Source organism: Trachurus trachurus (assembly GCF_905171665.1).
Source record: "Trachurus trachurus genome assembly, chromosome: 6".
NCBI lineage: Eukaryota > Metazoa > Chordata > Actinopteri > Carangiformes > Carangidae > Trachurus > Trachurus trachurus.
This window is the reverse complement of record NC_139897.1, coordinates 26440157-26453749: the sequence shown is the minus strand read 5'-3', so window position 1 is coordinate 26453749 and position 13593 is coordinate 26440157. Positions and strand designations below refer to the sequence as shown.

At 39.1% G+C, this 13593-nt stretch overlaps 1 protein-coding gene across 2 annotated transcripts in view; it reads right to left on the bottom strand.

The window, feature by feature from the left end:
- Positions 1-3821: 3821 nt before the first annotated feature.
- bmal1a (basic helix-loop-helix ARNT like 1a) overlaps positions 3822-13593 on the bottom strand; it is a 35134-nt gene continuing 25362 nt past the window's right edge. For both annotated transcript variants that reach the window (XM_083973075.1, XM_083973076.1), the window contains exons 14-20: positions 13349-13455; positions 13082-13232; positions 12896-12975; positions 11693-11801; positions 11141-11234; positions 9352-9445; positions 3822-7790 (exon numbers count right to left, since the gene is read on the bottom strand). In XM_083973075.1, the coding sequence (XP_083829201.1) occupies positions 7633-7790; positions 9352-9445; positions 11141-11234; positions 11693-11801; positions 12896-12975; positions 13082-13232; positions 13349-13455 (793 nt within the window). In that variant the 3' untranslated portion in view covers positions 3822-7632. The remainder of the gene's footprint in view (positions 7791-9351; positions 9446-11140; positions 11235-11692; positions 11802-12895; positions 12976-13081; positions 13233-13348; positions 13456-13593) is intronic.

Below are 13593 nucleotides of genomic sequence, written 5' to 3'. Positions count from 1 at the left end.
CAGTGCCTCTGAACGAGTTACGCTGTTTTTGTTTTGTTTTGTCTCCAGCACATGTGAAGGTCTTGTTTTGTTTTGTTTCTGTTTGTTTTGTTTTTGTCATAGAAGATTATTTCCATGTTTCACTCCTCCTGTTGTTTTTACCACATGAATTATTCCTCGTTTCACTCTGTTTCTTTGTTTGTTTGTTTTTGTTTTTTTTACCCGTTTGAGTCACGACTGAGCTGCTCAGAAAACTCTGCACATGTTGATCACCGCTGCTGTGAGCACACGGGACGTCAGAAGAGATGTTGAACACAATGTTTTTCTAATAAAGAGTATTCACAACAACTGTGTGGATCCTAAACACCTCGTTATTTTAGATTATTTTCAAAGCACGTCATTTTTTTTCAGATGTCAACAGAACTATTAAAGAGGAACTATGCAGGATTTTTACTTTAATTATGCTATAAAACAGCTTTGAAGGCATTGTGATGGTTAAATAAACGACTTGTAACTTGTTACGGTAACACTTTATAATAAGTTAACACTATTAAGCATTAATAAATACTGTATTAATTATTATAACACATGAATACTCGTTAGTATGTAGTTTATAAACAGTTAAAAATGTTTTACTCATTGATAAGCACTAACTGTATATAAAAAACGATATACTAAGTATTGATGCATTATAAATGAAGAATTCAGTATTTATTAATGCTTAATAGTGTGTACTTGTTATAAAGTGTTAAACTTGTTACATACCGTGTCCAGTCTGCTCTGAGGGTCTGTTATAATCTTACACTTAATAGGCATTAAGAATAAGAATTATTGATATACAAATGGTCCATTAATCCATCAATGAAAACATAAAATACAGCATAAAAATACAAACAAATCTCATTGAATAAACATGTATACATACATACATACATACATACATACATACATTTATTTATGTTGTATTTTAATAATGATAAATCAGACCTGGACTTTATTTAAAAGAGTTTATAAATGAGCAATTTATCTATCAATAGATCTCAATCAATCTTTGGCCTTCAGTGCTGATAAAATCTCATCTGCTCAGCTCTACAGGTGATAACAGCTTGATGCACTGAGACAGTTTCGTCTTTAGGTTTTACCTGCAGAAAGTTTAAAACGAGAAGCTAAATAACAGATTGATTAGAAAAAAGGAAGAAGGAACTGAACTTTTCAAGTTCTGTCATTTATTCATGAAGTAAAAACGTATTTATAAATGTTTTATTGAGGGTTTTAAACATCTTTTCCATAACTATAACTATAAGTGATGATTTTTATGAGTTTGTGTCGATTCATTCTTAAAGATGAAGTTTTTCTCTTTCTAACTTCCATATTTTATCATTGTAAAACTCTTAATTCCTGCATCAGTAACCACAACATCCATAGATAACAGTTAATCCAATCACTGTTATCAGGAGGCAGGCTACTTACATGTATCTTGACTTCAACAATTCCTATTTAAAGTCCCACTTCAAGTAAGAAATGAACTAAATATTTAATAACTTTTCCTCTGGTCGTCCATATTCTGACAGTGTGTAATGATGATCAGAGAGCGCTCGAACAGAGACGAGTGACTCAGCGTTTGTTCTGCATTGCATCCTGCTGCTGGACGGCGTGAGTGTGTGTGTGTCTTAGCTGGTGCAACGTAACACACTCTGCACTGCTGTGTCACGACATCATGACCTAACACTCCTCCTCCTGAGAGTCTGACAACTTTATACTGTGACCTTCAACCATGTCAGAGTGGAGAGTGTGTTAGATAGATAGATAGATAGATAGATAGATAGATAGATAGATAGATAGATAGATACCCTCAGGGAAATTGATCCTATTCTGCTTCTTTTTGTAGAAATGTGACCATGTCTGAAGCAGAAGCTGTAAAAGTCGGGGAGTGTGATCTCAGTGGGAACTCATCAGGACGCACAAACAAACTGAAAAAGTTTTTCATTTTCAGCTTCTTTTTTTTACTGCAGCTTTTTTGGCAGCAGATAAAAAGATTTGAAACGTTTGAAAGCTGGAAACGACCCACCGCCTCAGATCTATAGAGAGCAGAGATTAAATATAAATACACTGCTGCTGCTGCTGCTGCTGCTGCTGGTGTGTTAAAGCGACTTCTTGGACCAGGAATCCAAACCACAAGACTCTGTGTTATATTAAATATCTATTAGAGTAAAACAAAGAGGTCTCTCTCTCTCATTCAGGGATGAGCAGGGGGCATCAGAGCGCCGCTGACCTCCATTCATTCAGCTCTGTGGTTTAATAAGAGGAAGATAACAGCGATGCCAACATCTCCCTCCCTCCCCCCTTTCTTCCTTCCTTCTCTCTTTCCTTCCGTCGTTCTTCCTTTCCAGCGGCTGGATGGCAACATCATATAAAAATACCAGCGGGCTGCAGTGATTGGCTGCAGGAGCAGATCAGGTGTGAAGTCATGGACGACAGGAGAGAGAGAGAGAGAGAGAAATGTTGCAATATAAGACTGTTAATCTAATTTATTTCTTATGTTTGTTAATAAACTATCACTATTCTCAATATCACTTATCTTATTGTTGTTTATACACACACAATTCTTTTTTTATTTTAGTTTTCTTACGTTTTATCCGATGAAGTTTATTGTTGTTTTGTTTCATTGAGCCTTTATGCTTTGGCATCACAGTCTTTGACATTCAGGCCAATAAAGCAATTCTTTTAGAGAAAGAAAAAGAGATAGAGATAGAAAGAGAGGGTAAATAAATGTATATACTTTTTATTTTTATTTCATTTGTTAAAGGGATAGTTCAACATTTTTGGCAAATTGGCCCATTGCCATAATCCCTATAGTCATAGCAGTAGGTTCGTTACCTTTAATTGTCGGTGCAAGCTATTTTTAGAACGGCGGAGCAGAGCCATGAGCTGCTCAGAGCTACGCTACAGAGGCTAATGGGATTTCTTGGTTTCCCTCATCAAACTCATCAAATACACAATCCAACAACTCCACAACGCTCTGGTGGACAAGTTGTGACCTGCACATTCACCACGCTATGAGATAATAACACAACGTTAAGAGACGGAGTTGTTTTAGAGGTAAATACATGCAAAACAGCTGATGCGCGTTGCCTTCAGGGACAGTTTTTCAGCAAACAGTCTCTGTATTTCCCTCTAAAACAACTCTGTCTCGTAATGTCCTGTTATTATCTCATAGCGTGGTGAATGTGCAGGTCACAACTTGTCCACCAGAGCGTTTTGGAGTTGTTGGATTGTGTATTTGATGAGTTTGATGAGGGAAACCAAGAAATCCCATTAGCCTCTGTAGCGTAGCTCTGAGCAGCTCACGGCTCTGCTCCGCCGTTCTAAAAACAGCTTGCACCAACAATTAAAGGTAACAAACCTACTGCTATGACTATAGGGATTATGGCAATGGGCCAATTTGCCAAAATGTTGAACTATCCCTTTAAATGTATGTATGCCAATAAAGCAAATTTGAATTTGAGAGAGAGAGAGAAACAGAGAAAGAGAGAAGGAGAGACATAGAGAAACCAAGAGTCGAGCAGCGTTGACAGAAACAAATAGTTTTATTTTAAAAATATTTCACTGCTGATACATACAATACACTCATCATACTCATATATATTTGCATAAAGTATACTCTTAACATGATAATATTTAAAGATTTGATACATTATTGTCAGGTGGGAGGGGGGAGAGGGGGGAGAGGGGCAAGAGAGAGGGAGAGGGGGAGGGGGGAGGGGAGGAGAGACACTTTATTGTAGTGTGTAGCGTAAAAACATTGAAACAGAAAAACCACTAGAACAGATACACAGGGAGGAGGAGGAGGGGGGAGGGAGGGGGTCGCCAGCTGCTGCCTCATGAGGAAGAGGAGGAAGAGGAAGAAGAGGAAGAGGAAGGGGGGGGTTGTGTTAACAGACCGACTGTGTGTGTGTGTGTGTGTGTGAGGGGGGAGAGGGGGGAAAGGGAGGGGGAGTTTCTGCCCTTATGGAGGAAGAGTGAGTGAGTGTTGGAGCTGCGTTAACCCCGTCTGTGCCTCAGGTCTGCTGTTACATCATCATCATCATCATCATCATCACCACCATCATCATCATCATCATACAGGAAGTCGCTCAACAACATGTTTTCCTTCAAGTCGTCCAAACAAAGATGTAAAAGACGTAAAACAGCGACAACATCGACGCTGCTGTCTCAGTTTTTTTTTAGCCCCTGTGTTGTAATAACAGTCAGAACTGAAACGTTTAACAGTCAATAAAGTTTTTTTTTTTTTTTTTTTTATTCTTATGTATCAATCTGTTTTATCAGGGCTGGGAGGATAGGATGCGTATTGTATCGATCAGATTTGATTGACAGGCGACAAATATCTGATCAACTGTCGCCAGATTCAGAAATACAAAACATTTTTTTCATCATCTTTTCTTTTACAGTTTCTGTGTTGAACAACACGAATGAACGACGTACAATTAAGAAAAATCGTTGCAACTTAGGGGGGGAAAACAAATTAAACAAAAAACAAATATTAAAAGTAAAGTTTCAATATCAGCAGCCAATCAGAAACCTGCAACTCGATCAGTGTTTCAGTTTGATCAGGGGCTGAAAACCACAAAACACAGTGAATGAACTCGTCTCTGTGACTCAAACGTAACGATAAAAACAGACGAGGCACAAACCGGGGTTCGTTTAAAACCTATAACTGCAGGAGTGTGTGAGTGTGTGTGACACATAAACACACGGGGAATTAATTTTGAGTATAATTAAAGAAATCTAATCAAGTATTCTTTGTTTCCGAGTACGTTTCAACACTTCTGTACATCTCACTTCACTTTTTTTCTTTTCCTGCTTTTATTATTTCAGTATTTATTTATTTTTCCATAAGTTTCCAATTAATTCACATCATCAACGAACGCTGTGAAAATCTAGACAAAATGATCATTTCCAATACGTTCTTAAATATTTCACACAATATTAAAAAAAAAAAAAGGTCTAAATTTCTCAGGTTGTATTACTTTTATACTTTTTTTTTGTTGTTGTTGCTATCAGCTGTGGGAAAAAATAAAACATTTTGTTATAGGAACGTTTTGTTTTTCCCCCACATTAAATTTTCTTCGGGATGAAGAGTTTGTGTTCAGGATATTCTTCATCATCATCATCATTATTATTATAATATCAGAAGAAAAAAAATGAGGAGTGAAATGCAGGTTTTCATTCAGACGCTCGACAGTTTCATCACATCTGTGTTTCAATAAGTGCTGATTCAAATTTAACATTGTAGGATTTTTAAAAACCTACATGAAGTCCGTTTTTTTTTTTTTTTTACCTCTCAAACAAGTTAGAGGGACTCGACTCTTTTTCATTAATAATTTGTTCCATTTTATTTAATTCTGGGGATTAAATTTAAGCCCAGAAACTGACATCAGGCTTCTGCCACTTATTTATTTATTTATTTTTTAAATATTCATATATTCGCAAAAAAAGGCGAAGAACTGCGAGCTCAGAGAACTGATCCAGAGTCAGTTTAGTGACAGTTTAACTGTGTCTTTAAGTGCTTTGAAGTGTGCAGCTTGGAAGATGAGCAGGTTTTCAACCACCAGGTGGTTTACGGGTAACGTGATGCTGTAGGCCTGTCAGAGTGTGTGTGTGTGTGTGTGTGTGTGTGTGTGTGTGTGTGTGTGTGTGTGGCTGCAGTGTGAGGAGTCCACCTCGGTCAAATGGCAGTGAAAACATCGGTTCCTCACGACACACCGAGCTGCTGCTGCTGCTGCTGCTGCCACTCGATCCTCGTTAACCTCCTTTCCTCCATTAATGTAATAATTCATATCATCTGCTGCAGCCGTGTGACGACCACCAGGTTCAAACCGGCTTCAACCGGCAGAACAAACAGTGGAGAACAAAGAAGATCACAGGTCCAGATCCTACCAGCTCTCTGCTGTAGCAGTTATATACAGTATAGACTGTTTACTAAAGTTTATACTGTTTAATCCAGACAGGAAATGGTGTTAAACGCCAATTAAAACTGATTTCAGATCAGTTTTTTCCTGTTTCCATCAGCTCTGAGCTGTGGAAACAACCATTAGAAAAGCAACGGTTACAAATAGATCATTGTTTATCCACATGTGACTCTTCTAATAATCAGAATTTAGACTGTTTGGCCCAAAAAAATCCATAAAAGTTGAATCAAGTTGAATTATTTCTCCTGAGCGCAGGAGGTCGGTCAGCTCAGTCTGGACCTGTGAACGCCTCTGTGTCGTGAGTCACTCGGCTGCAACGAGCAAAGAGCTTTTTTACTTTCTATAGTTTCAACATTTGATCAGTTTTGGTTGAAATTAATAAATTACTGTGTTTTCAACTCAGGAAAGACACTGAATCTGCTCTTCTTCTGGGAGAATAGAATGATAACATGATGATAATAATAATAATATTAATAATATTTCAGTCAATATGAACTTCAGAGCGGTTTGGAGAAAAGGTTGTTAACGTTCGTAATGTGAGTTGAGGAAAACAGCAGCTTGGTGACTTTTTCCAAAAAAGAGGACGTTGTGATTATTCAAATGAACTAAAATACACCTGCATGTGGGATTTCTGAGAGTCCAAACGACCTCTTCCTCCTCCTCCTCCTTTTCCTCCTCCTCTTCCTCTTCCTCTTCCTGCTGCTGCTGCGTCTTCATCTCCCGTCGTTTGGAGATGAGTGTTTTTTTTAAAAAACCAAACAGCCGGAGACTCAAACGCACAGTTAGTTTGCACAGAGCTGTGGAGCGGAGCGGCTGATTCTGTCCGTCCGTCCGTCCGCGCTCCACCTGCACCGCACTTCAACTTCAAGTGTCCTGCGGGAGTTTTTGTCGCTGCTGTGTCGCTGTGTCGCTGTGTCGCTGTGGGCGGTAGTCTCTCTGTGACTGGGCCCAGAACCACTGTTAGACAGAGATCAGTCCCTGTGAGCAGAACAACGTTAGCACCGCAGACCTACGTACGTATACAAAACAAAACAAAAAAAAAATAATACCAACAACTAACGACTCCGTTTGCTGGACTGTTTTTTCTTTTCTTTTTTTTCCTTAAAAGAGTAAAATGGTCTGTCACCGTGGCAATGTTAGAGAAGCCCTCAGTCTACAGAAAGAACAACCGACGCTGCAAACACACGATCATCTCAACTCGATTTCTTTCAGTTTCGTTAGTTTGTGTTTTTTTTAAATAATAAAAAGGATCGTCCTTCCTTCCTTCCTTCCTTCCTTCCTTCCTTCCTGCCCCGATGAGACACAGGTCCACCTACAGGGAATGATGAGTCAGAGCAGTAGGAGGAGTGAGATCTGAGCCATCCGGACTGAACCGCACTGAACAACATGAAGAAGATGAAGTAGATGATGATGAAGTAGTAGAAGTGAAGAAGAAGCAGCAGCGTCTCCTCCTGTGTGAGTGTCAGTTCAAAGCGGGTTCAGATGAGCGTCGTTTGCAGCGTCGTCGTCGTCGTCGTCGTGTGCAGAGGGGCAGGAAACATGGCAGCCAGACTGAACTCTCTCCGTCAGTGGCTCTGGTGCTAAGAGGAAGTCTCTCTCTCTCTCTCTCACTGTTTTCTCTCTGTCCTTCTCTATGTCTCTAAGTCTCTCTTTCTCTCTCTCTGTGTGTGTGTTCGGAGCCTCCTCACAAAGGCCAGGGCAGGTCGCTGAAGTCCACGGGGCCGCCCAGGCCGGCGTCCGCCTCCAGCAGCGACATGATGACGGCCATGGCCGCCTCGTCGTTGCTGGGGCTGCTGGAGCCGGGCTCGTCCATGATGTCGATGCTCAGGTGGGAGTTGTCGCCTGAGCGGAGGGAGGAAGGAAGGAGAAAGACGGTCAGAAAACAACAAATAACTGTAACACCAGGGGGTATATACAGGAATAGACCACTATGATACAACAGAATTCAAAATAAGCTAGGATAATAAATCAAAAGCAAAGTGTATTTTAAAAAAAAAAAACCAAAAAACATTGCTCCACTCTCAAAAAATCTCATCTTCTTTTCTTTTTTTATGTACCGGTTCATCTTTGTTTTTTAATAAAATGAAAAAATTCACACACTTTTACAATGTTTTTTGGACTCAAACAGCTAATTCAGAAAAAATACCTTAAAGGGATTGTTCACCGAAAATTCAAATTGCACTCATCATCTACTCACCCTCATGTCGACTAAGGGCTGGGAGAAGTTTCAGAGTCCTCCGTGGCTTCTCTGAGTTACAGGGGGTTTCGGCGTAGCAGTGCATGTCCATATAACGGTTGCAAATGGATACCAACTGTCTTCGTAACAAAAAGACACACCAAAAAACATCCAAATACCTCCATGCTGCTCGTATGTAATGTCCGTCTTGTATTGAAGCCCCGAAATGCGAAATTGTCCCAAAAAAAATTAATTAAGTCTATTTTTCAAGCTTGTTTTGTAGCGGAAGCTCCTCGAAGGACAGACCCTGGTTTGTCCAAATTTGACTAACCGGGAAGAGGAGCTTCGAGAAGCTTCCGCTACAAACAAGCTTGAAAAATAGACTTATTTAATTTTTTCCGGTACAATTTCGCATTTCGGGGCTTCAATACAGGATGGACATTACATACGAGCAGCATGGAGGTATTTGGATGTTTTTTGGTGTGTCTTTTTGTTACGAAGACAGTTGGTATCCATTTGCAACAGTTATATGGACATGCACTGCTACGCCGAAACCCCCTGTAACTCAGAGAAGCCACGGATAACTCTGAAACTTCTCCCAGCCCTTAGTCAACATGAGGGTGAGTAGATAATGAGTGAAATTTGAATTTTCCCTTTAAGACTTTTTCAAGCCCTTCTCAATATTTTTCAATACCTCACCGCCACTTCAAGCTGTAACCCTTTTACATCAGTGACACTTTTAACTGAACAGTTTTAGTTTGTGATAAAGATTATAGACCACTATGATACAACATAATTCAAAATAGGCTAGGATAAGAAATCAAAGGCAAAGTTTATAAAAAAAAACAACCCAAAAACATTGCTCCACTCTCAAAAAACAAAAACAACAATCTTCTTTTCTTTTTTATGTACCGGTTCTTCTTTGTTTTTTAATAAAATGAATAAATTCACACACTTTTACAATGTTTTTTTAGGACTCAAACTCTTTGACAGCTAATTCAGAAAAATACCTTAAAGATTTAAGACTTTATAAAGTCGTGAAAAGACTTTTTAATACTTTTTAAGGGCCTTCATTTTCCCCAAATTGATTTAACACCTTTTAATACTTTTCAAGACCCCGCGGATACCCTGAACACAACAAACAAACAAACAAACAAACAAACAAACAAACAAACAAAAAGCTAATAGAAAAACTAATAACAAAGTGTGTTTGGTGTTTGGACTCACTCATGATGGACTGGTTGGAGTACGGGTAGCCGACAGAATCGGGGCCGGGGATGATCCCTGTGCTCGGCAGATCGGGTGTCCCTCCGTTCTGAATCTACCAGGTCACACACACACACACACACACACAGAAACACACACATATGTATCAGTTTACTGTGACAACAGATCAGTTTCAACCTGAACTGAAAATGTCAGTCTTTGATCATCTTTGTTTGTTCGACACAAAGGATCATGGGGAAAAAAAAACACATCACAAACGCATCCTTAACATCACTATTTTAATATTAATACTAATAAATACTTTATATATGTAATGTTATATATAATGTTGTTATGGATATTGATTTACAATGTTTCTATTTATCTAATCTATTTGTGTCATTTACTATTTTATTTTAAATTAAAACATAAATAAGACGGTTAATTGGTAAAAAATATATACAGTATATATGTATATATTTGTGTGAATTTGGGAAACAACAACACTTATTTGAAAGAAGACCTAAAATGCGATATTCAAATTGCAAGAGTTGCAATTTTTAATAAAGATAAAATAAATGTGTGATTGATGAGGCCAAAATTATTCACCACATGATAAAGGGAACAGGTTTACATGGTACAGATCACATCATCATTGTTTTATTTCCTAAGAAATAGTGATTAAAACTTTTTAAAACACTAAAATCCTGAGTTATTTGGTTTTATCTGTCAAAATAATGACAACATGATTTATTTATTTTTTGCAGTGTAATTAGAAAAACGGTTCAACTGAGGCTGCGAAGCCTAAAACCACTGATGCACTGAAGAAGAGACGAGTCACTGTTGTTGACCCAGTTTAAGACAGATCGGTTTTATACGAAGATTCACGTCCTCAGACAAAGAAAATAAACTTTCAAAGCGTTGACTCTTTTCTTTTTATTTTACTGATAAAGAGAAACGTACAAATCCTCCGTTTCCTCTGAGATTTAATGATCACCCTGTTAACAAAGAGACTCTTTCACCGGTTTCATTCTTCACTCATGTGACCTGAATCGTCCTGTTTAGACTTTCTGTCTATTTTCCATCTGAAACTACAACTGCAGCAGAAACTTATTAACCTACTTATTAATGTAACACTTTGTGGAAGAAGCTTCAAGTCCATTTAATGATCTAAGTCTAAGAGTTTAAAATGACAAACCATCATCACTAATAACGTTTTACAGTGTTGAGTCATGTCCATTATGTTATGTTAAAATCTTCTCATTAATTATGAAGCATGTTTAAGCAACATTTAAATCTGAATTAGAGCTTTTGAAGTACAAATTCAGTTCTGGGACAAATGCAGGTGCATCATGTAGCAAGTAAATGTACTGAGAAATTAGTCATTTTATAAGTTTATTCATCGTTTCCTCTTTAAATCTGGTCACGTCTGACACAGGCTCACCAGAAACTTAATTAAAAACGATAAAAGAGCTCAAACTGAACAGAATCTCAGGTGGCAAAACTTTTTTTTTCCCACAATATGACCCAGATGCGTCTTAAAAGTGCATAAAAATAAAAATGTGCACTGTTTTAATGATAATATACGATTCTCTTTTGTAATAAAATAAACATTTTTGGTAGTTTAGCACATAACTACAACCTTACTCTATTTAAAAACATGGGTTTGGCCATAAAATAAACAAGTATTTGATAATATTATGTGTGTGCTGCATTCATGGTCTGCTCTACGGTAGGAACTTTCTTAATTAAAGTTTGCATTAGGTGCTTTTTCTCATTATTTCTCTGCGTGTGTGTGTGCGTGTGTTACCTTTTTGCCCCCTGGGGAGCAGGTGTCGGGCGGAGGGGTGCTGGTGATGTTCAGAGGGCTGGAGCCACAGCTGGAGGGGGAGGAGCCTCGAATCCTGACAGAAACAGAGAAACAGACGGTTGTGATGACGACGTTATGTAAAAAAAAAAAAAAAAAAAAAAAATCCTCTTCATATTCAGATTCAACGTTTCAGACCTGAAACCTGAAACCTGAAAGCTGCTCTGAGTCACAGAGTTTCAACATCCAGACCCGAGGAGGACGAGTGACCTACATGCGTCACACGTTTTTTTTTTTTTGCACATCGGTTTCTAAAAATTTGTCAGCGTTGCCATGACAATAGGAAGATATTATAATGTATCCGCGGACAGACACACGACCGGTGTAAATGTTTTGGCAGCGCGGCGGCGATGTGAGTCACCAGTTTAGCCTGGATTCAGAAACTGTGAACACACCGTCCTACTTCACACTGCTTTTCTTCACCGTGTTGCCTTCACTGGCCAGAATAAAGCATTGAACATGTTTGAAATACAGATGTTTTTGGTCTCCGCTCACCTCTGGATCTCCATCACTTCCTCTGCGATCATGCGTCCGATCTTGCCGGCTCCTGCTCTCGTGCCGCCGGGGATGCCGGGCACCGTCTGCAGCGCCCGCCGCCCGCCACCTAAAACACATCACACAGCAACCAACCAATCAGGAGGAGAAGCAGGTTTTCATTCACGCTGAAGAATAAAAATTGATTCACAGCAGGAGACAAACGAACGGACGGACGACTAGTGTGGTACTCGAGACCGATTTCAAGGTCTCGGTCGAGCTGCAGTGACATCTATTTTTTTATTTTTTAAACCGCAAATGTCTCTGTTACTCGCTCACTTTGGTTTATGTGATGTATTTCATAACTTTAAGATAATTAAATAGTTTTACAAACGTATCTGCTCGTGTAACCATCTGAAAAACTTCAGTACCCAGTGATGGGAATAACGGCTCTACTTTTTTCAGTAACGAGTAATCAAAAAAAGTTACTGTTTCCCCCGTTATAGACAATAAAATGCACCTTTACTCTACTCAACAAGTCCCGTCACAAAATCATAATACATACACCCGTTAAAGGGTAGTATGTTATATACACCTTTTTTTTCAGTCCATCAACTGCGGAAAAAAGTTTATCTGGAACTAACCGACTTACTCAGTATTCCTCCGCGCAGAGCCTTTTTAGTATTTTTTTTTTTTTTTCAATAGCTCCTTTTCCTGGTAATTAGTTACTTTGATAATGTAGTAATTCAGTTACTAACTCAGTGACTTTTGGGGGAAAGTAACTAGTAACTATAACTAATCACTTTTTTTTAAAGCAACGAGCCCAACACTAGTTGCACCAGTGTCAACAGACGGAGGAGACTTCAGCAGGTTCTGTGCTGTTGTGTTATTCTGTTCAATCCAAACTTTATTTTAATTAAATATGGTTTAGATTTTATATAAAATCATCTTTTATTAGACTATTTAGCTGAGGAATAATGTAAATATCAAGCCACATGATTATTATGAGTACTGGTACTGAATACAGTAATGGTCTCTCATCTGCAGAACTGAGAGTTTGGTCTTGACTCGGTCTCGACCCCCTCAAAGACTTAATCTTGACTCTGTCTCTCGGGTTAAGTGGTCTCGAGTCTCTCGACTACAACACGATGAACAACGGCGGCTGTCTCTTTCTTATTCCTGACAGAAATCATCTAAACTTGAAGCAGGATGAAGAGGATTTACCCTCTGAGGTGAGAACGCTGTCCATACTCTGTGGTGAGACGGCAGACTGAGGGTAGTCTGATCCTTCCATCATAGGACACCTGGGAAATAGAACGACACGTTCCCAAGATTAAACGTCAATCAAAATAAATCACTCTCACAGGTGTGTGTGTGTATTGTGTGTGCGTGTGTGTTTGTGTTACTTACGAAACAACCGTGTTGGTGGAGACGATGTACTCCACCTCCTTGGTCCAGGGGTTCATGAAGCTAAACCATCGGCTCCTCAGCGTGATGAAGGAGCCGTCTTTGATCTTGAATTTGTAACAGTTGGTGTTGATCTTCTCTCTCATCTGCAGCACTGAGCGCCAGAACGAAGAAAAGGGACACAATCGATAAGTAAAAAGAAAAAAAAAAACACAACTTTGTGTGTTTCTTCCTGCAGGTGTGTGTGTGTGTGTGTGTGTGGACAGGTACCTTGTCTGTGACACTCTGCCAGGTGGTTGATGTCGTCCTGGTGGAAATACTCGTAGAAGGAGGTTCCCAGCAGCTCCTGGGGCAGGTAGGCGAGGATGGCTGTGGCTCTGCACACACACACAAACACACACAGAGGTTGTGTTTAGCTGCAATAAGGGGTCAATGTATTGATCTGCAGCAAAAACAAGTGCTGTTTCCCAAAGCCAGTTCTTATTAGACATTGTTTAATATCAATGAGTAATATT